At 39.2% G+C, this 25,157-nt stretch overlaps 1 protein-coding gene across 9 annotated transcripts in view; it reads right to left on the minus strand.

The window, feature by feature from the left end:
* Nucleotides 1-25,157, minus strand: part of CARMIL1 (capping protein regulator and myosin 1 linker 1) — a 326,341-nt gene that overhangs the window by 88,986 nt on the left and 212,198 nt on the right. For 7 of the 9 annotated variants that reach the window (XM_067006577.1, XM_059077575.2, XM_059077574.2 and 4 more), the window contains 7 exons: nucleotides 18,067-18,148; nucleotides 17,250-17,349; nucleotides 17,093-17,147; nucleotides 12,255-12,427; nucleotides 10,610-10,678; nucleotides 7,234-7,327; nucleotides 601-699 (listed from right to left, as the gene is read on the minus strand). In XM_067006577.1, coding sequence (XP_066862678.1) covers nucleotides 601-699; nucleotides 7,234-7,327; nucleotides 10,610-10,678; nucleotides 12,255-12,427; nucleotides 17,093-17,147; nucleotides 17,250-17,349; nucleotides 18,067-18,148 — 672 coding nt within the window. The remainder of the gene's footprint in view (nucleotides 1-600; nucleotides 700-7,233; nucleotides 7,328-10,609; nucleotides 10,679-12,254; nucleotides 12,428-17,092; nucleotides 17,148-17,249; nucleotides 17,350-18,066; nucleotides 18,149-25,157) is intronic. The other 2 variants (XM_067006576.1, XM_067006574.1) reach the window with 1 other exon arrangement.

The following is a 25,157-nucleotide window of genomic DNA, read 5'->3' on the forward strand; positions in this document are numbered from 1 at the left end:
TGGGAATTTGTTTCCTACTCATAGAAGTGAGAGGGGGCTTCCCTGGTGGCGCAGTGGTTGCGAGTCCGCCTGACGATGCAGGGGACACGGGTTCGTGCCCTGGTCCGGGAGGATCCCGCATGTCGCGGAGCGACTAGGCCCGTGAGCCATGGCTGCTGAGCCTGCGCGTTCGGACCCTGTGCTCCGCAACTGGAGAGGCCACAACAGTGAGAGGCCCGCGTACAGCAAAAAAAAAAAAAAAAAAAAAAAAAGAAGTGAGAGGGAGTAGAAGAAAAGGAATAGGATGTCTCCAAAGTAGCAAATTTGATTACCCTCACACTTTTATCATCTGTAATCCAGGGTTCCTAATAGTTGTATATAAATCAAAGATACACCTTACTGACAGTCTTAAAAGGCACAAAATCATCAACAATGAAAAGCGCATATTTAGCATTTCTAAACTCTACTTAACATTTGTTGTCATTTTCAGAAACAGGTTCTTACTGCCCCATTGGGAATGATTCAAAGGATAAAAATCCTTGGCCCCTGGCTCTTAAAAGGGTCAGTTCATAATGAGTAAGAGGAGGAACTGTCACTGGGAGAAGACTGGCACCTTCTTACCTGCTGCGTGGTGCTGGTGACAATGCCCTGCTGTAGGCGGTAGGCCTGCTCTTGAAGGTATTTTCTAGTCTCGTGATTCCGGAGCAGATAGTTTTCTATCTGGAAATTAAGCACATGTCTCTCTCAAGAACACATTTCGACTCAGCAGAGAGTAAAGTCATAAGTGCAACAGCCAGCTGCTAAACTGAAGACCCAAGCAACTAATTCACACATCCTGCCAGGGCCTTGACCCCAAAAACGTATGAGATGGGGAAATTGGCTATTCTCGTGATGCATTATGGGTGTTTTTAGTTAGAAATTTCACTGGCAGGTAACCAGGGTAATTTTTATGTGACTCAGTAGTTGACAAAGATGAGCAAGTGTTTAATGGCCTGCAGGGTTAGAGACCCCTTTTAGTGACTTCTCATCACTTTCCTGTACACAATCGCAATCTTTCTCTCTCACAAATTTTTAAACACTAAACAGTTCAGAAGCTAAATAAATACCCCTACAGTGTATGGATGGTCCTTTCTGAACTCCTTGGCCTTATCCAACAGCACTCCTAAAATTCTTTATTTTAAGAGAAAAAAGGAGAAAACAGGTACAAAACTGGAAGGATACAAGCTGGTACAACTCAAAACCATATACCAATTTCCTTAATCCACCAGTTTTACATGTTTTCTCAAAAACAGGAATGGTTTTAGCAAAATTACCAAAAATAAGAAAATGGTTTTCTACAGAAAATGAGAAATCTTGAAGTTGCTTGATAATCTATATTTTTATACATAGACAATGTTTCATGAAAAATTCAAACATACAAATGATAACTAGATTGAAATAAACTATTGAAGAAGAACAATATACAATTGATATATAATACATTGAAAAATGTAAACTATTGATTATAATGAATACCTATTAATGTATTTTTTTAAAGAATGATTTGAGTTAAGTATGCCACCTATTTTTTTTTCAGTTGTTGATTTTATTTGTTTTCATAATGCAACTTAACCATTTGGCTTCTAATTTGTCACTACAGCTCCCTGGTTAAGAATTTCTAGTAACTGTGAGGCTTTCAGGATTATTATATTTTCATTTTCATTTTGTATATGCTAAAATGACTACTACTTAATACCAATTAGGAACAATTAAAATACAGGCTATAATTATTATCATCCTTGGAAACCACAAAGCAGAACAAAATGTACCATTATACTAAACATAAATGAAGATATTATAAAAACAAAAAGATCCCTGAAATGAAGCATCATTAAAGTGACACATTAATACCATGACATTATATTACATTAATTTTCTCTTGATGCTTCCCAAGAAGTCATCTCTTTCCAAGGTGACATTACCATCAAGGTAGAATGTCTTTGCTAAAAAAAGATTCTGCCTGAAATATGACAGGCACACATTGCCACCCAGCTTTGGGTGATTTTGTTTTGTTCTTCTACATTTGGCCTCATTAAGCCCTGGCCATGGGCCGGTTCTGAGAGCAGCTTGTTTATTCAGGAGGCTCAGCTCACAGACAGGCAGTGCACCCAAGGCTGGCCCATGCGCTTCCAGGCCTTCCCCAGGTGCACCAACAATGCTTCACAGACTGAGCCTGGAGGGAATATTTTAGGAAAAAAAATAATAGGCAAAGCTCATTTCTAAAAGCTAGTGCAAGGGGAAGGAAGAAAAACAATGCTTAAGTGTCTTTAATAACGGTCAGGTACACATCACTGCTGAAAGTATTTGCATCTGGAAAGTTTACAAGGTAAACTTTCCTTCTGTGCACGATTAGAGACCAAGACAGAGAACCAGGGCAGGACAGGGGCCCGACTCAGGTCAAAAGGAAAGAGGAAGAGCCAAAAGTGTCATTAATCATATTTGCCAGTACCCCTGGGCAGCAGTGACCTGGGAGACAGTCTACAGTTAGTCAGACATCTTCAGTCTCATTGCTGAAAATAGCAGCAGCACAGAAGGCAAAAAAATTCTGTTTTAATAAAGGAATCTTATATTAAAAAAAAATAAAGATTGAGTATAGAATCACAATATTGTTTTTCAGTAGAGTAAAATTAAAGAGCCATAATTCTTCCAGAGGAAAGTTCTGTTAAAATGAAAACCTGAATATATAAGAGCATAGTTAAATACTATAGGGAAAAAACCCCAATAAATATGAGCTTTAAAGTCACAAATTTTCATTTTAAAAAAACACAACTTTTATAATTAATATATTTGCATACTCCGCATTTGCTCTTTGTTTCTTCTTTTATCCTCCCCTCTTTTTCTGCCTTCTCTGGTTTTAAGTATTGTATATGATTGCACTTTTCTCTCCTTTCTTAGAATATTAAGTATACTTCTTTATAAATATCTTAGTGGTTTCCCTAGTGTCTGCAATATACATTTACAATTCATCCAACTCCTCTTTCAAATAACACTGCAGTTGTCCCTTGAACAAACAGGTTTGAACTGCACAGGTCTGCTTATAAGTGGATATTTTTCAGTAGTAAATACTACAGCATACATGGTCCATGGTTGGTTGAATCTATGGATGTAGACAAGAATGGCCAACTATAAGGTATACTCAGATTAAGCCCTGTGCCCTCCACGGGTCAACTGTATACCGTTTCACAAATAGCGCAGGTACAGGTACATTATAAGGAAGTATCACCAATTTCTCCCTTTCACCCCTTGTAACACTGCTGTCTTTGAAAGTATTTCTTCTTTATTTTTGAAGGAAAATATTGCTAGATACAGAATTCTAGGCTGCTGGGTTTTGGGGGGTTTTTTTCAATCCTTTAAATAAATATTTCACTCTACTTTCTTCTTGCTTGCATGCTTTGTGACTCAAAGTCTGATATAATTCTTACCCTTATTTCTCAATATGTAAGGTATATTTTTCCTCTGGCTTCCTTCAAGATTTTCTCCTTGTCTTTGATTTTCTGCAGTTTGAATATGATACGCCTACACATCATTTTTTTTTGTGGGGGGTGCAGTATTTATCCTGCTTAGTGTTTTCTGAGATCCCTGGATCTGTGGTTTGGTGTTTGGTGGTTGGTCATAAATTTTGGAAAATTGTCAGTCATTATTACTTCAGACATTTCTTCTGTTCTTTCCTCTTTGTTCTCCTTCTGGTATTCCCATTACCAGGATGTTCAATGTTTTGTAATTGTCCCATAGTTCTGGGATCTTCTGCTCTATTTTCCCTTTATTCTTTTTCTCCTCTTTGCATTTCAGTCTGGGAAATTTCTACTGACATATCTTCAAGCTCAATGATTCTTTCCTCAGCTGTGTCTAGTCCACTGATGAGCACATGAAAGGCATTTTTTTGCTTGTTACAGCATTTCTATCTCTAGCATTTCCTTTTGATTTTTTCTTAGAGTTCCTGTCTCTCTGCTTTTATTACCTATCTGTTCTTGCTTCTTTACTTTTTCCATTAGATCCCTTAACATATTTGATCATAGTTATTTTAAATTACCTGTCTGATAATTCTAAAATCTGTGTCATATCTGAGTCTGGTTCTGATGTTTGCTTTGTCTCTTCATACTGTGTTTTTTTCTTGTCTTTTAGCTTGCCTTGTAATTTTTTGTTGAAAGCCAGATATGATGTAGCTAGTAATAGGAACTGAGGTAATCAGTCTTTTAATGTGAGGCTTTTATGTTCATACGGCTAGAAGCTGAGTTGTGTTGAATGTCTGCTGTAACTGTATATGCCAGTTAATTTATTCTACTGACCTTGTTTATGTCTCCCCTGCTGTTTTGGGGTTTCCCTAGAAATGCCTCCTTAAATAAAGTGTCTTACAGCTTTGCTTAGTTGTAATTCAGTGTTATTACAATTGATATGTGATGTAAGTATAATAGGGAGGGGAAGCATTCTATAATCTTATGATTAAATTTAGGCTTTTTTTTTTTTTAAACCAGGCCTGAGTCCCTGGACTGTGACCTTCAGAAGTGTTTCTTGGCCTTTTTTTTTTCCTCCCTTACGTGAAACAGGAAGGCTGGAAGGGGCTGCAGTGGTCTGTCTTCTACTAGGTCAGATAAGGCTCTGGTAGAATAGTTTCTCTTCAGGGTAGGCCTTTGTTATGGAGAACAGCATACTGAGTGTATTTCAAAATGGTTACTTTTTCCCTTCCCCCTGCCAGAAACATGAGTGAATTCTCCTCCTCCAATCCTCACTGTGATAACTTGGGTTCTTGTAACTAAAACCCATGCAAAGGTCAGGGCTTCCCTAAGACTAAGGCACCTAGGAGTATTTAGTTTCTTCTTTTTCTTCTTTTTTTTTTTTTTTTTTTTAAGCTCTTTAACTAGTCCACACTAAGCCTCCAGCAATTCATCAATTACTGTTTAAGCATTCCTCTTGAGTTACCAGCTCCATTAGCTTCTGCCCCTGGTAAGCTGATCTCAGCTTTGATTCTCTGTATTACCATCTCTCCAGTTTCCAGGGTGACAGTTTGCCTTGTAACCTCAATTCTCTGGCAGACCTAAGAAAAGTCACTGATTTTCTGTTTGTTAAGCCTTTTTTTTTCTTGTTGTGAGGATGGGAATGATGACTTCCAAACTCTTTACATGTCTAATCTGAAACCAGAAACCTTGTTTCTGTAGAATATGTCTTTTGTTATAAGCTGACTAATATCCTTTAGGAAAGTGTAAAGATATAGAACATTTGTATATTGCTTTACCATCTACAAACTGCGTTTCACATATACCACCTCATTCCATCCTCATGGACACCTTAGGCAAATTACTTAATCACTCTGTCCTTCAGTTTTCTTATCTGTAAAATGAGCATATAATAGAACCTACCTCATGGGTTTATTTTAAAGATAACAGATGTTAATTTATGTAAATCATTTAAAATAGTGTTAGGCACCCAGTATGAACTATATGCTAAGTGTCAGCTAAATACAGTTATTGTGTAGCTTTATTTTTTATGTAGATGGAGAAACTAAAGTTCAGAAAAATTAAATACATACTGAACTTACAATGCTGGGAAGAGTTTGATTTAGTCAGATCTGCTGAATCCAAACCTTAGATGGTTTCTTTTGCTACACCACAGCTTCCTCTCCCCTCCACTCCCAACCTTACTCTCTTTAATTCATTGAATGTCTAAAGAACAGCCAAGCATGCATGCCAGCCAGGTACTGCACTAGCTTCTGAGAATAAAACAAGATGAAAAATATAGGCTCTGCCTTCAAAGAGCTCACAGTCACTGGGAGAAAAAAAAAAAATAGAGGCAGGTAACTTAAAACAATGTCACAAGGCCAGTGACAGAGAGAATCACAGGAAATTCTGAGAAGACCACCTACCTAGCAGGGAAAAGGGACTCCGAGAAGTCTTCCTGGATGAACTGACCCTTGATTTCAATCTCAACAGATACGCACAGTAGTGGGCAAAGCACGAGTATCATCTAGATTCGAGTATCATCTAGATTCGAGCAGTGATTCTCAAATGTTACAATCATCAGACAACTCAGAAAAACACAGATGGCTAAGTCCCACCCCTGTTTCTGAGGCCCAAGAATTTGCATTTCTAACAAGCTCCCTGAGGTAGAGTAAAACAAAGACTAAGGGTTGTTAAGAGATGAAATTGGTGGTGAATAGGAGGCAGATCCTGGGCAGAAATTCATGATAAGTTAAGGAGATTAGGCTTTATCCTAAAAGCCACCAGGAGGAATGGATTGAACGTTTTAGTCTGATCAACTTCACCATGAAGGAAGATGGCTATTTTTGATTGCAGCATGGAAAACAGACAAGAGGATGTAATCATCCTGGTGAGAGAGGATGAGGTTTGAATAAAGGCATCTGTTATAGGAATAGAGGGAAGGAGAGTTAATGAAGAGATTTATGCACTATAATCTGTAAACTTGGTGACTGATTGGCTACAGAAGATATAGAGGGATAAAAGTCAAGCTTAGGAGATTGGACAGAGGGTGGTACCACCAGATGAAACAACAAAGAGGGAAGAAAGATTTAGAAGATTTCCCAAATTAACACCATAATAAAGGTAGAGTAGGCTTCCTCAGATAGGAAATATTTGAGCACAGCTAAAAGTAGAGAGAAAGGTAGCCATAACCATAGAATGAGAAGGATGAAGATATGAAAGAGTGAGGGAATGACTCACAGGGCAAGTTTCCAGCACAGGGCAGAGTTGTTGGGGTCAAAGGCACTGAAGATGGCTGGGCTTTGAAGGGGAAGGTACCATCATCCTCTGGGGTTGCCAGAAAGAAGGTGGGCATGGGTGTGGATTCAGACACATTTATAGACAAAGGTGGTAAAGCGAGATCTCAGTAATGCCCTAAATTTCTCAATGAAGGAGGAAGGGAAGGCTCTAGCTGTTGAGGATAAAGCAGATGAAGGTTGTACTAGCTGTCATTCTCCTGTACACATTCTCCAATGGATGAAGAGAGAGTTATCAATGCCTAAGTCTGGCATGTTGATGCTGTAAGAATGTTATTTTACTCCACTTAAATTTCATGACAAGTTTTAGTCTTTATTTTATTCCACCCCCAGTCATGCATTAGGCCAGTCATGATCATAAGAATACAAGCTAATGTGAAAAAAGCTTTGTAAAATACAAAGCACTGTTCGTATGTTCAGAATGTATTATTTACACAATTCCACTTGAATGTGAATTTATTATAATTAAGTTACTGATCTTTCAATACCTTCTGCAGAGCCTCTTCTGTTTTTTCAGGGTTTGTTTTTAAGGCTTGAGAAGCATCATACATAGGAATTGGCATAAATCTCAACGTGTAGTTCCTAGAAAAAGGAGAAAATGGTATGTTTATTTGAAAATAACTTCCGATTATCTTAATTCAACACTCTCTTTTAAAATCCAAAAAGAGAGTTGCCAGAGTGTCTTAGAAAATTCTAAACTACCGGACCACCGACTGCAGGTCAGCCTTCTATCCTACCACCCGTGCAAAACCACAAGTGACCTCGTCAATTCACGCTGTCTACAAAACCTACACAACTTGAAGGAATCTGGTTTTGTTGTTTTGCTTTCAGTTTTCAATTACAGTAAGGACAGGATTTTCAAATTGGAACTGGAGAGATGGCCTGAGAGAAAGGCTAGGAAAAAAGTCCAGCATCAACTTGCTACTTGGATTTTAGTCACCAAGAGATCTGAAGGTAACTTGATTACCACAGTGACAATGTGACAGACAGACCCAGAACAGTAGAGGAAAAACCCAAAATAGAACCAAAACATTTGCTCGCCAGGCCAAGGATGTGAGCATCTACAAAAACAGTCTGTTCAGGCTCTGGGCTCCTTTAAATAACCAAGTCCAAGACCAGTGACTGTCTTTAGAAAACCTTCCTGCTGGCTCAACACCCTGACCTCTGCAGGTCCTGGCAGTTGGCACCCAAATCAGCCTGAGTGCCCCAGGCTCTAGACACCAAGTAAAGCAACTGTGGAACTCTGGGTCTATTTAATACCTCACACGGCTGTTGCCTGGCTGATTAGACACAAGAATGCAAGGGTGAGTCATTTTCGTGTGAGAACTCCAAATCCACACTCTGGCCTGTGTTCCTGAACTTGCTACAAAGTGTTATGTGTCTGGATGAACACTCACACCTGCTCCCCTACCCAAACTCTAGACCTGGAGATGCCTCCTCTCCCCCAACCAAAATGCATCTGTTTCTACAACAAGACACTCAGGAAGGATGACCTCGTAGGCCACGTGTTGGCAACTGGTACCTAGGCATCCCACGGCTGGCTTGTTTCAGGTCTAAACAGCAAGCAGCGCTCATGTTGTGACTCTTATGGATAGTCAGATGGCTTCTACTGGAAGAATAAATTAACAACTAATTCCTAAAATAGGCACTAATAATGAAGAAATAATAAAGAAAATAAACAGTCATCTTAATAAAAGCAGCCAATCTGGATGGTTACCTAATGGGAAAAAAAAAAAAAAAAACTGTTCTTCATCCAGTCCAACTGACAAGATGGCTTAAAGTAAAATAATCAGCAAAGACAAGGCTGTTATTTCTATAACTTTAATTTTTCCCTTAGCTTTGTTTGAGCAAAATTGCTTTTGACTTAAGAGGAACCAGCCAACTGAAACTAAGAGATAATGCGTCTCTTTTTGCAGCCTTGAAGATTTTCTCTTCCCTCATCCACTTTTCATCATGCTTCAGACCAGCGTGGTTTATTTAAACCAAATGTGATTTCACACCATTGGCATCTTGTAGCACAGAGTACATAACAGCCTGTGATCAGGGAGTTCTACTTTCAATCTGGAAATGTGGAATGTTGGGGCTGCATCCTCTTGGCTTCTCACAAAGACCTGCCTGGGCTGGCAGTCTGCAATATCATTAGAGTGGCAGCTGTGCTGTTAGCACCCAAATGCAGCAATCTGTAAATATATGTTTCCATTCAAAGGTTTTGTGGGCAACAGGTGTAATTACAGGAGGTTCTGCAGTCACAGAAGGCTCCTGGGAGAGGTGGCCATGATGACTGATGGTACAAGCTGCCTTATCCATGTTTAGTGACGGCCAGTGGTGGCAGCAACTTTGACTTCCTGGCTAAAGGAGAACCACGGGATTTAGAACTGAAGCCACTTAGAGATAATTTACTGTGATTTCTCACTTTATAAAAGAAAAATTCATCAATGAGGTGAAATGATCATAGGCTCAAGATCACAGGCTTACTGGTGACAGAGCTGGGGACTGAATGGAGGGCTCCTAATTCCAGGTCTAGGCTTTTATCCAGGTCACCATGTTGGGCATGACAGCTCCACCTGAGGGGCCGTGCATGGAGGAAAACGCAAAATAATGAGCACCCCCTCCCCCTCCTAAGAGGCCCAACTTCTATGCTACTGGCCCCCTAATTTCCCTCCTACATTTTAACTTTTTTTTTTTTTTTTTTTTTTTGGCGGTACGCGGGCCTCTCACTGTTGTGGCCTCTCCCGCTGCAGAACACAGGCTACGGACACGCAGGCTCAGCGGCCATGGCTCACAGGCCCAGCCGCTCTGCAGCATGTGGGATCTTCCCAGACCGGGGCACGAACCTGTGTCCCCTGCATCGGCAGGCGGACTCGCAACCACTGCGCCACCAGGGAAGCCCTCCCTCCTACATTTTGTAACCTCTCGTTTTTAATGCTATAAATCTGCTTTGATCATTTCTACCATTAGAATACAATATGAGGATTGAAAAGCTCAGAAAGAACCAGATTTCTAGCATTTTTTCAGCCACGTTTGTATTCTTCTTTCCTCATTTAGTTTACTGGGAAAGTAAATTTGACAATAAATAATAGTTGCAGACTTTAGTTATGAAGGTAATAAAAAAAAAAAAGCCTTTTACAGGGGCTCCCTTGGTGGCGCAGTGGTTGGGAGTCTGCCTGCCAATGCAGGGGATGTGGGTTCGCATCCCGGTCTGGGAAGATCCCACATGCCGCGGAGCAACTGGGCCCCTGGGCCACAACTACTGAGCCTGTGCGTCTGGAACCTGTGTTCCGCAACAAGAGAGGCCGCGATAGTGAGAGGCCCACGCACTGTGATGAAGAGTGGCCCCCACTTGCCACAACTAGAGAAAGCCCTCGCACAGAAACGAAGCCCCAACACAGCCATAAATAAATAAATTTCTTTTAAAAAAATGCCTTTTACAGAAATGAGACCAGTGAGCCCTGGCCTTGCCATTTCATCCATTTCATTTTTATTTTCTGCCTCAGCTTTCTTCTCACCACTGGATTCAGAGCTGTCATCCTGGGCAAAAAAAGTGAGATCCAGTGGAAGGAGATTTAAAACCACAAGGAGAAAGAAGCAAGGTGACCGCTGTGTAGCACCCTCCACCCCACCCCCCTGCAACCATGATCTTGTGTGTTCTGTGGAATAAGCATCTGTGCTCTCATTTTATAGATGAAGAAACTCACGCCAGAGGAAAGTCAACGTCTTCCCAGGTCCCATGGCTGGTTAGCAGGAGACTAATCAGACCCAGATCTTCTGATTCCCAATCTATTGCTACTTGTATTACCCCACAGAGACACAAACACCATTGGTTCTTTTCTATTTTTCTAGAAAGAAGTCCTAAGTAAAACTTACTTTTCCATAGCAACAGCTATATCTTGAAAGCCTTGGGCAGTAATGTTGTTCTTGTCCCATATAACAGTCCTGTTTGGAAACCAAATCACATAAATGATCAGATACTTAAGACTGGAGGAAATGATTCTCCCATTGCAGATAAATCTCTTATAGCCAACACTGTCTAGGTATTTTACTACAGTGAGCAAGGAATAATGTTCAGCTTTGTTTCAAACAAAGCAAGGATGAGCATTTCCCCCAACATTAGATTCCAAAGCCATTCTCTGCTCAAGTACTGTGAAAAAAACCATACTTAAAAGCAACAGCACACACATTAACTTACCATTAAGTCACCTAATGCTTTGCTAGCCAGAAAGACCTAAAACCTGATTTCCCTGATATTCTCCCAACATATTCTCCAAACAGCGCTCTAGTAGTCGAGTCTGAGGCTGAAGCTATTTATACAAGAGGCTAAACAGTCTCATGTCCAAAATAAAGAATTCCAGATACTGAGACTTTTTTCTATTCTAAACAACTAGAGGGACAAAGTGGTCATATTTTCTGACATTTCATCATTGCCCTGACGTGATATGATCAGCAACCCCAGCAACTGAGTTTACTCTGCTGATAAACCTCAGTTACTCTAGGAGATGGTTTACTTCTTAAATACAAAATCTATTTTGGAAGAAAAGTATTACTTTCCTTTCAGAATGTGAATACTTCAGAAGTATTTTAGGATTTGTCTATTCACCTGACACATGAAATGGCTTTTATTTGTCTGAACACTCCCAGGCTCACAACCTCTAATTGCTTTCTCTTCCTAACCTCAACGACCTTCTTCACGTACACACTGACCTTCAAAGAAACTGCTGCAGATTTTGGCTTTTGCCTTCAGTTTAGACAGAAGGTGCAGGCTCTGCCTTACACCGGGAAGCAAGGGAAACAGCCAGAAAAAGCCCTTGAGGAGCAGTGTGAATTATTAACTCTTCCTTCACCAGACTGCTGGGCTAGGTAGCAACTGGATCTCTCCGGACGATGGACGGTAACACGGTTACCAGATAACTAGTCCCTAAGAGAAGTGGTTACTGCATAGCTCATCCTTAAGAAAAGCCATGCTTGGGAAGCACTATGGATGAAAACCACTGAACAGAAGAGTTAGCAGCCAGTACAAACTTGCCTTTGACCCAGGGGACTTCACGGATCCCTTGGGTTTTAGGTCTTTATGTTGCAGGAGTGGGAAGGGAAGATAAGACGCTGGGCTCACAACCAAGTACAGGGAAGCCCCTCGTGTAATTCCTCCAGTCTTCCCAGCTCTGCCCCCCAAACCCCTCCTCCGCTGCCCCCTGCCTTTCCCGACACATCCGTCAGCTGCCAATGCTGCTGTGACATGGGAAACTGCAGTGGTCCTCAGCCAGGTTTACCTCGCGGTGGAAATCTTTAAGACAGCAGTTTGAAGGAATGTCTGCGTCTAAATTTGGGAACACCCTCCTCCGTATTTTGAAAAAAGACTTGAAGCTCTCGCTTCTGTCCCCCAGCTGGTCGCCTGGGAAACTCAGGCCTCACGCGAACACAGCCGGCCCCCCAGTGGTTGCTGGGTCAGACCCTCTTCCAGACCCTCCTTTGAGCCAGCATCCACTCCTCGGGGCCGAGGGCCCGGCCCGCGTACCTGAGCTTGGTGTTGATCTGCAGCGCTTTGGCCAGCATCTTTGCCCCCATGTCCCCCATGCCATTCCCACTGATGTCCACTGTGGTCAGGGAGGTGTTGCTTCCCAGGGCATTGATGATGATGGTGACCTCGGTCTTGAGTTTCGAGTCAGCCAGGGACAAGGACTGCAGAGGCTGTGGAGGGAACACCAGGCATTGCTCACACAGTGTTGTCAGAGCTGCCGCTGCTCGCTGGGACCCACTTCATGGAGAACGATCAGGGGAAGGACCCACCGCACAAACACCAAGTGCCTCATTTGGAAACTTCTGGCCAAAAGACACTGATGAATGGGACCTGAAGGTTCTGGACCCTTGGAGTCAAACATGAAGAGCTTGTGTCTTAATGCTGAATATCAGCCACCTCTCTTCTAAGGAAAGATACCCAGAGTGGCAGATGCCAGCTCTTCTGGAGTGGAGGAAGGGAAGAAAGAAATAAAAATACTACACGGAGGGCTTCCCTGGTGGCGCAGTGGTTGAGAATCCGCCTGCCGATGCAGGGGACACGGGTTCGTGCCCCGGTCTGGGAAGATCCCACATGCCGCGGAGCGGCTGGGCCCGTGAGCCATGGCCGCTGAGCCTGCGCGTCCGGAGCCTGTGCTCCACAACAGGAGAGGCCACAACAGTGAGGCCCACATACCACAAAAAAAAAAAAAAAAAAAAAAAAAATACTACACAGAAATGTCTGCGCTTCAGTATGGCAACACTGTCCCTTGACCCATTTTATTTCTATGCAAGGTAAAAGGACGTCTTAAAATACTAGTAGAGGAATACTAGTACTCAATTACTAGAAGTAGTAAATGCAAAATAAAAACCCAGCCAAGATCAATAATAACTGACATTTATTGAACACTTAACCACTATTTAAGCTTTTTACATATATTTACTCATTTAATCCTCCCAGTAACCCAATACTTAGGTATTATTATATTAGGTATTATTATCCCTACTTCTCAAGTAAGAAACAAAAAGGTTAAGTGATTCAACCAAGGTCACACAGAAAGTAGCTGAACAGGAAGCGGACAGACCCGTTACAGATTTTGTGTTTTCAACTCCTACACAACATTGCCCTTATCGGCTTATCCTATCCTCACTCTTAGCTTTGTCTTATAAGATCCAATCAAAAGACACACTTACAATTAAAAAAAAAAAGTCAAATGTGTGTGGCCTTTTCATTACTGTAAGCTGTGTGGTGAACCCAAGCCAATCCACTCACTTGTCTATTTAAACCAGAGACTGAAAGCCCTCTGCCTGGAGGCATGTTTTGTTTGGCCTATACAGTATCTGACAAAAAAAAAAGAATGGGCTCCCTACTTACACCCAGCTCACACTTGTTTCTGTCACCTTCCTAGCCCGTGGGTATATAAATTGCAGTCCCTGATTACAGCCATAACTGAATTAATGAGGTGGTGCGAGAATTCCAGGACTTAAGCCAAGGTTGCTCTAAAAGTCAGAACTAAGACTTCTCCGGGGGATTTGGATGTCTTCTGGGTTGCCTGCGGTGGTCTACACTGGCCCAGCCATAGTCAACAATTGTATATGCTAACTCCATAAGCAGTTTGGACATTACAGGGAGATGGATGCTAGAAGCAGCTTCTAGGATCATCTACGACCAGGTTCCATGGTGGCCCGTGGGACTGGGGTTCTTGAGATGTGCCTAGGTGGTCTGTAGGACCCCCGCACAAATCGTGGGGTGTACTCGTGTCCACTTAACCACTGAACATGGACCTCTAATAGAACACCTGTTCCAGGCACATCTGCCAAAAGGCTCAGGAGGCAGAATAAGAGTGTTGACAGTTTCAAGACTCATGTCCACAAACTAGCATTATGCATTAGGTTCTCGTTTTCCCGAGTGATTGTCCTTATTGTCCAAATTTGACCATGTTTTCTAAACGTAATACATCTATGGTAAAATCAAAAGGTAATATTATATAAATTAGAATCAAATTTTTTAAAGTTAAATGGCATAGTAAGTGCTAAGTCAATTAAAACCTCAGCCCAAAAGCCTGCATAATCTTAGACTCGGGCAGGTTTAGGGAGGGAGCTTCAATTTTCTTAAGAGTCTACGTTCCAGTAGATAGAAAAAAGAAACTAAACGAAAAACGCTTCAGACTCAGGAAACTTCATGTTTTAAATGAAAACATAAGCAATGCTGCTTTAATAAAAAGCTGTAATCTCATCTCCCATCATTTCAATAAGCTCCATTCAACGCCTACAAAAATGACACATTACGGCGTCTTCCTAATACTGGAAAACTGCCAAGTCTCCAAGCTGGAGAGCACCAATTCCAGTACTATATTCAAACCCTAACACACCCCAGTTAACACTTAAAAGTAATCGGCAGAGCCATTACTGCGAACAGAACAGCTGGAATTGCATGCATATTTATAAGGTCATCCCTTCTTGATTTACTGCATTTCCAGGTTACATTACTATTTGAAATCTTACTATTCCTGTTCATAGCTGAACACGCCCAATCGGACAATCTGTCTCCTTGCTACAGGGACTCCCAGGACAAACGCATACTGTTGTATTGTTCACAATACAGGTTTGTATTTAATACTTCAGAACAAGAGTCCCTGTCGCCTTGGCCCCTCAATGTTACCGTCCCTCGACTCTGGGAGCAGCAGCCTGACAACGACTGTCTAGAGTTGAAGGCGACACGGGAGTCCGTGCGTCTACGTTGTCCAAGTGAACATACTGTGCAATATCAGGAGAATAAAGCATTCCACACGCTGTCTAAGAATAAGCTCTACAGATACAAGGTCAGAATGTAAAAAACAAAGAGTTCACTTCCTTAGAAAAAATAAAACCAAAAAAATGAGCCCAATGGTGCCAGTTATGGGTGGAATTTTTATAGTCACAAGACTGAACTCCTAATCATTTTAAATAGTTTTGCACATTACTGATTCAGAAGTAGAAATAAAATAAAAAGAATGTAATTACTTATTGAAAAAGCCACCTTCTTTTCTGTGACATGAACATAAAAGGCTTTTCACTGTACATTATTAGCAGCAACTTTTCAAATTTATAACAGAGTTCACATTTTTGTTGCAAACTTTACCATCTGCGAATATGTTTTTAGGTGTACTTTAAATATCAAGATTATCTTTGAGTAAGAGACTTTAAAAATTATAGGAACAGAGTTTGAAGACCCTCGTGTAATAAGCAAAACATGAAATTAAGAAATATATTTTTCATAACATATAAAATTTCCTGAAATATGTGTTAAGGAACAAATATTTGGGAATGATTATTAAATATGATTCTGCAATACTGGCTTCCCCAACCTTTTAAAACCGGGCCAATACTAGGAAATCAAACTCTCAAATACAGCAGGGTGGTATAAAGTCAAATTAAATATGTAAAACAAACTGCATGAATTCTGAAAAGTGTAAATTACATTCTAATTATGCCTCTAACTTTAATAACCCAGTATAAGAGTAACAAAATATGGGGTTTATTAGCAAATGAGGACAAAGAGAAGTGTCTGAATTCATTTAATAATAATGAGTTTCATTTCTAGTCCACAGGTTGGAAATCATATCCACACAATGAAGAGGCAGGACAACAGAATTTTCTCCTGCCCTCCATGTCAGAGCTCCACAAAGAGATGTGGGCAAGGGTCAGCAAAGAAAAGTACCAGTCTCCATCTCTCCTGACTGCATGGCTTTCTCCAAAAATTTAGCTTATAGTTATAGTAGAATTTTCTATAACCCTATATGAATTCAAAATGGGAAATGATACTTTTTTTTAAGATTTTTTTTTATGTGGACCATTTTTAAAGTCTTTATTGAATATGTAACAACATTGCTTCTGTTTTATGTTTTGGTTTTTTGGCCGTGAGGCATGTGGGATCTTAGTTCCCCCACCAGGGATTGAACCTGCACCCCCTGCATTGGACCGCCAGGGAAGTCCAAAATGATATTTTTTTTAAATGTGACATATCTCACATGATTAATACAGGGAATCACTCTTATGACCTACAAAACTAGCTATCACCAAACATGAATAATATGAATCTTCATTATACAAATTGATTTGGATTTTAGGAACCATAAAAGCTCTTTGGTGGCTGAATAGGACTAAGATAGGAAAGGGACAAAATCTTAAAGAGCATCAGTAAAATATGAAATGCACCAGGTTTCAATGAAAGGAATTAACGGTAGAGCGCTTCTCACTTTGTCCATAAAATATCTTCCTTTATCCTAATGCATTTCTAAGGGCAGCCAAATAGGATACTATTTGACATTAAATTTCTTTACCCTGAACTGAGTCTTAGCCAGGAACAACTAAAGGGAATAAAAATATAAGAAGGATTATTAGAGCCCTAGACACAATTTAAGATGGGGGACAACTTTCTTAGTCTCTTGTAATTCTGCATAATTACTAGATGAAATTCAAATTAGCAACATGATGTTTCTCAGCATGATAGAAGGTTATAAAGTCAACTAGAGAGCAAAACTTCACACTTGCAGATTAGTGTATTAGCTGAAGCTAGGAAGTAGTAAGGCTTATTAAAAGATGGGCTTAGGAGTCAATGTATACCTCTTTTCATCTATTAGTTATAATCTTCCTTTAATTAGTGATAAGCTGAATAAAGTGAAGAGTAGGTAAATTTTAAGTACACCCTAAAACTGTACTAAAGCATAAATATTTATTGCACTTAAAAACAATGACAACAGAAAATGCATACAGAGATAAAATTATCTGAAAGCATATCTGCATTAACCCAGCAGACATAATTAGTAAGAAAGCAACAAACGGCAGATTTTAGGCAAGAGTGTTAAAAATAATACTCACTGATTCTTCATCTTGAATCATCTGTACTAAGTTGTCCAACACAGGTGTCAGATTTCTAAAGAGATTTTAAAGATGTGGACAGTGGAATCAAATCAAAAGCTTTCAGGAGGCTGGTTATTTTCATCATTGTCATATAAAAAAAATGCAAAACTCTTACTTGGATTTCATATTATTAAAATTTTTGCCTAACGCCAGGTGTTGTATGGATCTGTTTTTACTGAGCCACACTATTAAGGTAGATAGGTCAGATTCTAAACCTGGAAAGAATCAGAGTAAATGGAGAATCAACACACATGTGGATCATTCTCAGGTGCAGCAAAATTAAACAAAGGTGCAAGGCAGTGGATGACTTTCTGTACAGTCCTGAGATGCTAATCTTTTTTCCAGGGATAAACTCATTCTCCGCAAAGACTTATCTAAATCTCTTATGCAATCAGTGGCTAAATAAAGTCAACAAGGAATGGGGAGGCATGACAGCAGAAAATTTCCTCTCTCCCCATCCCTTTGTGAAAGAAGATTCTGACATACTGTTCACTGGGGGGTAACTGCAGTTAAAGTTGTCGTCTATGCAAGTTCATATGCACATGCTACTATAACCAGTAGAAATAAAGCTAATGAAACAAGTTTCTGAATAAATAAACAAGACCTCAATTTTATTACCACTAAGCATGCAAAAGGTTGGACTCAGATCTTTATCAATGTAATGATGACAACTTTTTTTTTTTTTTTTTTTTGGTCTGAATTGTTTTACTGCATAGACTTTTCATTTTTGGCCGTAGAAAAATCTTAGTAAGACTTTGGCACAGAATTATTCCATAAATAAACTCTGTTAAATTAAAAGGTCCTCTTAGTCAAGAAGTGAAATAACAATTTTATTAAGGTATCATCTAGATTGAGCTCGAAGATTATTTTCCCTTTCCCAACTTGCTTCAAATAACATTTCTATGTCTCTTCTTCTCTGATTTCTGACTTACCATTATCGGAGATGTCTAGGCTGGTGATGTTGTGAATTTCGGCGATGCAGCCTTCTAATACCTGCGCTCCTCCAGATCTCAGCTAGAGAAACACAAACCAAACAAGAAAAGTGGTCACTGGAGGGGTAAAGCCAAAACAATGAAAAATAGGAGATATAATCTCAAACTTAGCACCAAAGAAAAAGTGAAAACTTATCAACTCCAAAAAAGCTATCATCAATGTAAAGAGCTAATCACTAGTCATTATCTGGTTTCCCATCTCACATAAGTCTGAAAACGATTAGAAAAAGAAACAGAAGACAGAGGCCACCCCACGTCACCATTGCCAAGATGGTCTCCGTCAACCCACAAGAATTTTCTTCATTTCTGACTTTTGGAAAGCTAACAAGTCCCTTTTATACATTAGAAACTGCTACTATTTTATTTGATTACTACAGATTTCACGGTATCTCTCTCCACCATGTAGCAGCAAAACAACCAAAGGAGACAGTAAAGACCTATAAAACCCTTTTCATCTTTTCCCATAAAACCAAAAGCATATTTTACAGAGGTCAGAGTATTTTTGTTTTCTGTTCAGCAACTATCTGAGTTCCTACTATGTGTAAAACACTGTGCAGGATGCAGTTTCCCAAGCTGTGGCCCTTTGTTCAGTAAACTTAACAATCTAATAAGAGAAAAGAAATTCATTTATTGGGAACCTACTATGTGCCAAGGAACATGGTAGCTTCTCTATTCACTTAAGAAAATAAAAATGTATGTAAAACTTCTATACCAAATTAATAACACTTTCTACATGTTCAAGTTTTGATGTAAAAATTTAAAGAACCCTTATTTCACTGTTTTAGATGAAATATGTCTGCGGTACTCTGGACCAAACCCTGCCAATTTCCCTGGCTGCTTACAGGCTAATTAAGCAGAATTTTGCACAGATCTTTGCAACTGCTTTATTCAGGAGTATTTCAGATGGAGTGTTTAAATTCAGTCCTTTCTACTTTTTCAGGTGACAGCACGGTTAGGTGCCTGATGTGAACTCTGACGGGGAGTGTCACACAGAGGCAGACCTCCCCAGGAGGCTGGTCTACACACTTCAGGGAAACCAAGGCCAACCAACTCCACAGCTGCAGGGCTACAAATCCAGGGTGTGGAGCTATGGCCATTTTTATTATATTTTTGCCCAAGTACTGGTTTATGATTGGTTGTAAATTTAAAAACAACAACCAGATTCTTCACAAATACATTTGAGAAACACTGTTCCAGGTCACAGTTTGTTAATATTTGAAGAAGTGAATGTTATATGTAGACTATGTCAACATTAAAGTAGGAAATAATTTAGGCAAACACTTCCAAGGAACAAAATTTGATTTTCAGAGCATGAAAAAAATTATGCTTTTGAGAAGACAAACATAAGTTTTTGCAATTTCATTATTTGCTGTTAGTGATTTCTCTGTTGAGAAGTCAGATTTCTACAACAAAATCTCTACTTCTTATTATAATGTATAGTAAAAATATTCCATTTGCAAAAATGGAAAATAAAGGTGAGATTTCAGTGCTCATTTCTGTTTATTTTACAAATACTCCTGACTGATACTTGTAGCATAATACTAACATTTTCCAATACTAAAAAATGTCAACATACCCTAATTTACTGATTCATAAAGTACTTACACAATGGCCAAGCTAAGGAAAGCCCAAGGAGAAAAAACAAAAAATGTTAAGTAAGCAGAATAAGAACAGAGAAGTAGACGTCTCTATCAACACACAATGTAAAAAAGCAGAGTCAGAAAAATCACTTCAACTAAAATAAACTCCCAAAACAAAAATCCAAAACTTAGATAAGAAAATAACTGAACTTCAGTCACAAGAACATTCGATTGAACTCACAGGTTATTAGATGCCTAAAATTTCCCCAAAGCTTAAGGCTTTCCCAAAACAGTAAAAGCTTTTCCATTACTGTAAATGAAAATCCTTTTAAATAAATTTGCATAATTAGAGGCTGTGTCTGCATGTATGCACGTAAAACTGGTTTTAAATTACCCTCATTTGGATCCCACACACCAGCATTATTTAAAAAGAAAGCAAGATCAAAGAGGAGTAAATGTGACTGAATCACTCAATACTTTTTTGAAATGTTAAAAAATAAAACCACATTTCTTTCAAGAGAGAAGTTACCCATAGTTCTAAGTGATTAGTTCTATCTAATACAAAAACATCCATAATGGGTACAGAAACAAGGAAACTAAAATCTAGAGAACTTTTAATCATTCATTTTCCTTCCTCAAGAGCACTTGCCATTTAAAAAGAGGTGGCAAATATTACAGGTTTAAATATAAAATAACCTCCCTATTTATCACTTGTCCTCTACAGGGGTTCCATTTTTAATGAAAAAATAATTTCTATCCTGGGAAATTTTCTCACATGAAACTGTGAATACTATAAGATTCTCCAAGAACAGAAAATGGTTTGACATGATCCAGTTCAACACATCCTCGCTAGCAGGGTTTGATGCCAAAAGGTAATTCAGAACCCAAGAAAGATATATAATACAACTGACCCTTGAACAACTCTGGGGTGAGGGGAGTTGGGGGCAACCCTCCACACAATCAGAGATCCAAGTATAACTTTACAGTTGGCCCTCAGTATCCGTGGTTCCTTCCCCACATGCAGATTCAACCAACCATGATGTAGTACTATAGGAGGTATTTAGTGAAAAAAATCCACGTGTAAGTGGACCCATGCAGTTCAAACCCGTGCTGTTCAAGGGTCAACTGTATATATACTGTCATTTCCAAGAGAATGGAAATACTTGCATTTCCAAATAGTTGCATGCATTATATTGCTTATGTCCATCCTGTGGTGAAACATTTTCCATTTTGCATTCCACACCCAGCCTAACAGGAAAGTGACAGCAAGGGGTACAGCAATGATGACTCTCAACACACACAAATTGAATGGAATTGTCTGAAAAGTTACTAGTGACTTGCTGCAATGTCCTACTTGTTACAAATTTTAATATCTGATGCTCTTTTTTCTACTCATCATCAAAGCACACTGCAATGAATATGGCATAACGTGCAGGAAAATTTCTCCTTAAAAGAACCAACTCCCACATCCAGACTGCAACAAATCCTCAGTTATGGCTAGCTTTACGTCTTCTCTGAAGTATCAAAGATTTTCCTCTCTCACTTGGAAGGAGATTAAGCTTGAAGAATTCAGTCCCAGCACTGACTTATTCTTCCCTTGAAGTATGACTATGAAGTAATAAGATTTTTAAACACAAGCCAGGATGCATACACCCATTGCCTCCTTTCAGGCAGAGGGGTACATGGGGAGAATGCATATGAATGTCAACATCACTATCACCATATATAAAAGAGTTTTGAAACTCTTGTTTTGGAACTAACCTTGAGGACAAGGGAATACACACATTTATCTGCACAGATGCTAAGTCCTTACGCTTTGAGAGTGAGTTGGGATCAGCCACAGGCCATTCAGAGCCTGGCCGTAGAGGGTAATGCTGTTTTGTGTCCAAAACTAGGTGTGCCTATAAATTGATGAGACTAATTATTCTTGAGAGATTTAAAACAGCTTTGAAGGTGATTTTTTTTAATGGTTTAATAAAGATAGCTACCCTAGGCTTGGCATTGTGCCAAATACTATCTCAGCAAACTATTACAGTCGGCCCTCCGCAAAATTTCAGTCCTAGGTTGGTTGAATAAGCAGATGCAAAACCTGCAGATATGGAGGCCAACTGTATTTATTGTACTCCACTATTTTACATGGGGGACTTGAGCATCTGTGCATTTTGATATCTGTGGGAGCTCCCCAAACCCATCCCCAGCAGATACCGAGGGATGACTGTATAATCCCCATTCCACAGGTGAAAAATGAGGGCTGAAAGAAGGGAACCTTTTGGATTCCAAAGTGCCCACCCTTTGTTTGCTATGACACTCTGTTGCCTTCCATGACTACTCTGAGTCATTTTCTTATTCTTCTCAAAGAAAACTTTTCTGGTACTAGAAGACCAAGAAAATGAAATGATAACATAATTAATGTGAAACAGGTTAAGTTTTTTCTCTAAGTAGAGAAGTTATCTGTAAATGAAAGGTTAATTTCAGTACTGACTAGCTGAGCCCTCAAAGAGCAAAAGATTACAGGCCCAAATTTTGGATTGAAGTTTCTAAATATCAAGGATGTTTGTGTTGTAGGAAAGCAACTCCATAATTTATAAATATCTGCATGACACTTTTTTTTTTAACAGCATGAAGTGTAAATCTCCCTCATTCAAGCTGACAAATGTGAAATGCCTCTTTCAGGGCAGTACTGAAGGATAACGCACCAAGAAAGGTAAACGTGAAAAGTAAAGGAATCAGTAAATGGTAAAAACAAAATAATTTGCTTAAGGAAAGTTATTCTCAGTTTCCTGTCTAGACACTTTTAATTCCTATTTCAAGGTTACAGTCTCTCTCCTCCAAATAAACTCAACCACGATTTTAGATGATGGTCGTTTACTTTCTATGACACCCATATAAACCTAATTTTAAAGTTAATCAGTGGAGAGCAGCTGTTTTATAATAAAATAAGTGATCTATTTATAAGTATGAAAAAATTTTCAAGGTGTTTCACATTTGTTCTTTGCTTCCATGGTTTGGGTAGACTATTGTACTTAGAGGTATCTGTAGGGGGCACTGAACTCATACAGTGCCCACATCTGAAACTCCCCAGTATTATACAACAGACATTTGACCTTTTAGGTCTGTCAGTCCCTCACCTTGAGTAAGCCACCCCTGTAGAAATGACTTCCCGAGATGATTATGGCATCAGGGTGAAGCTTCTTTCCCCCCAACCCACCACAGGTGGGGGCATTTATCTGATCATCAGTTTCTTTTTATTCATCATTAAGTGATGAATTCTTCCATGGTTTTGACTGGCATGATAAGAGTAAAGAAGACTGTGTCTACTGTGGCTAAATAGAGAATGAACAGAAAAAATTCACATATGCATAATTTTAAACTTCCAAGTTAGTGAAAGCTTTTTTCCAAGAGCATTACATAAATTCTGAAGCAATGAATGATTTAAGGAGTAGTAGTTAATACTCTAAGTGGCAAGCATTCTAAACAGAAAATATTGTTAACTTCTAGTACCTTTATAGGAAAGAGGTCTACTGTATCATGGAGATGAGCAAAGTGAAATCTAGTTAACTTTGGACATCTAGCTTTAAGAAGAAAAATGTCACAAGACACCTTAATTTACAAAAATAATTTTGTGTTTCATTAATTTTTATGAGCAGCAATACAATGTGTGACTTTATAAACGTGGTCACCAGTGCTGTGATTCAAGCTGTAAGATGGTGGAACAACATGGCACTAAGGTAGTATTAAGGGGTCCCCATCTCAGCAGTATCATTTTATCATATAATTCATAAATGAATGGCCAAAATGAAGGTGGAATTAGCATCACAATGATGGTCAATCCTACCATCAGAATTTGATCTGGATTCCTGCTTTATTAAGAAAAATTATAAAGGAAAAAGTCTACTAGCCATTTGATGGATCCATATGAAACTGCCAACAGTCTGTCATTTTTTTCTTCCATTTGTGTAAAATATTTTTTTTAACATCTTTATTGGAGTATAATTGCTTTACAGTAGGGTGTTTCTGCTTTGTAACAAAGTGAATCAGCTATACATATACATATACCTCCATATCTCCTCCCTCTTGCGGCTCCCTCCCACCCTCCCTAACCCACCCCTCTAGGTGGTCACAAAGCACCGAGCTGATCTCCCTGTGCTCTGTGGCTGCTTCCCATTAGCTATCTATCTTACATTTGGTATTGTATATATGTCCATGCCACTCTCTCACTTCGTCGCAGCTTCCCCTTCCCCTTCCCCATGTCCTCAAGTCCATTCTCTACGTCTGAATCTTTATTCCTGTCCTGCCCCTAGATTCTTCAGGACCTTTTTTTTTAAGATTCCATATATATGAGTAAGCATGTGGTATTTGTTTTTCTCTTTCTGACTTACTTCACTCTCTATGACAGACTCTAGGTCCATCCACCTCATTACAAATAACTCAATTTCGTTTCTTTTTATGGCTGTGTAATATTCCATTGTATATATGTGCCACATCTTTTTTATCTATTCATCTGTCGATGGACACTTAGGTTGCTTCCATGTCCTGGCTATTGTAAATAGAGCTGCAATGAACATTGTGGTACATGACTCTTTTTGAATTATGGTTTTCTCAGGGTATATGCCCAGTAGTGGGATTGCTGGGTCGTATGGTAGTTCTATATTTAGTTTTTTAAGGAAGCTCCATACTGTTCTCCATAGATGTCTGCCATTTTTGACCCACAAAAATGTCAGTTTTATATGGTTCACCAAATATAACTGTCTCTGAAAGTTATTCTGAATAGGATCACAAAGGAGTTTTAAAAAGAAGCTGTGTGACAATCTAACACAGTGTTCTTTGGGCATATGGTACCTATCAACTTATTTGAGAAGAAAATGTCTAATTGTATAATATTCTAATAATTACTAGTATTAACAACAATCAGGAGAGCATACTTTGATTATGACTCTGCCATTAGTGAGCTGGATTATTTCAGCTTCTTTAGACCTCAGTTTCCTCATCAATAAGCATGAGAATCAGATGATCACTTAATGTCCATTCCAGTTTTGATTACAGAATTAAATGAATGATGTTATATTGGTAGCAATCATGATCTTTAGTCAGGATAGTAAAGCATATGGGTTATTGCTAATTCAGTATTTTGATCTAACAGAGCAATCAAGGTTATACCAACTTGCTTTTTTAATAGAATAACCCTTTCTATCCTCATTTGTCTTACGCCTCCCCTCATAAGGAATTTTTATTATCGGCATGCCCTTAATATTAAGTGCTGGTAAACAAATAATTAATTCATATTACCAGAGCTAGTTTCTGTTTCACGGTCTGTCTTTATAAATGAAAGAGCATTAATTTGCACATGAAAATTTCACAACGCCAGGTTAGGTTTTTAGGATTTTCCCTTTCCCGCACTCCCCCCAACAAACAAAAAGACTAGTAAATCACACACAGTTGGCCTTCACCCCA

The sequence above is a fragment of the Kogia breviceps genome, chromosome 10 (genome assembly GCF_026419965.1).
Source record: "Kogia breviceps isolate mKogBre1 chromosome 10, mKogBre1 haplotype 1, whole genome shotgun sequence".
In the NCBI taxonomy this organism is placed as follows: domain Eukaryota; kingdom Metazoa; phylum Chordata; class Mammalia; order Artiodactyla; family Physeteridae; genus Kogia; species Kogia breviceps.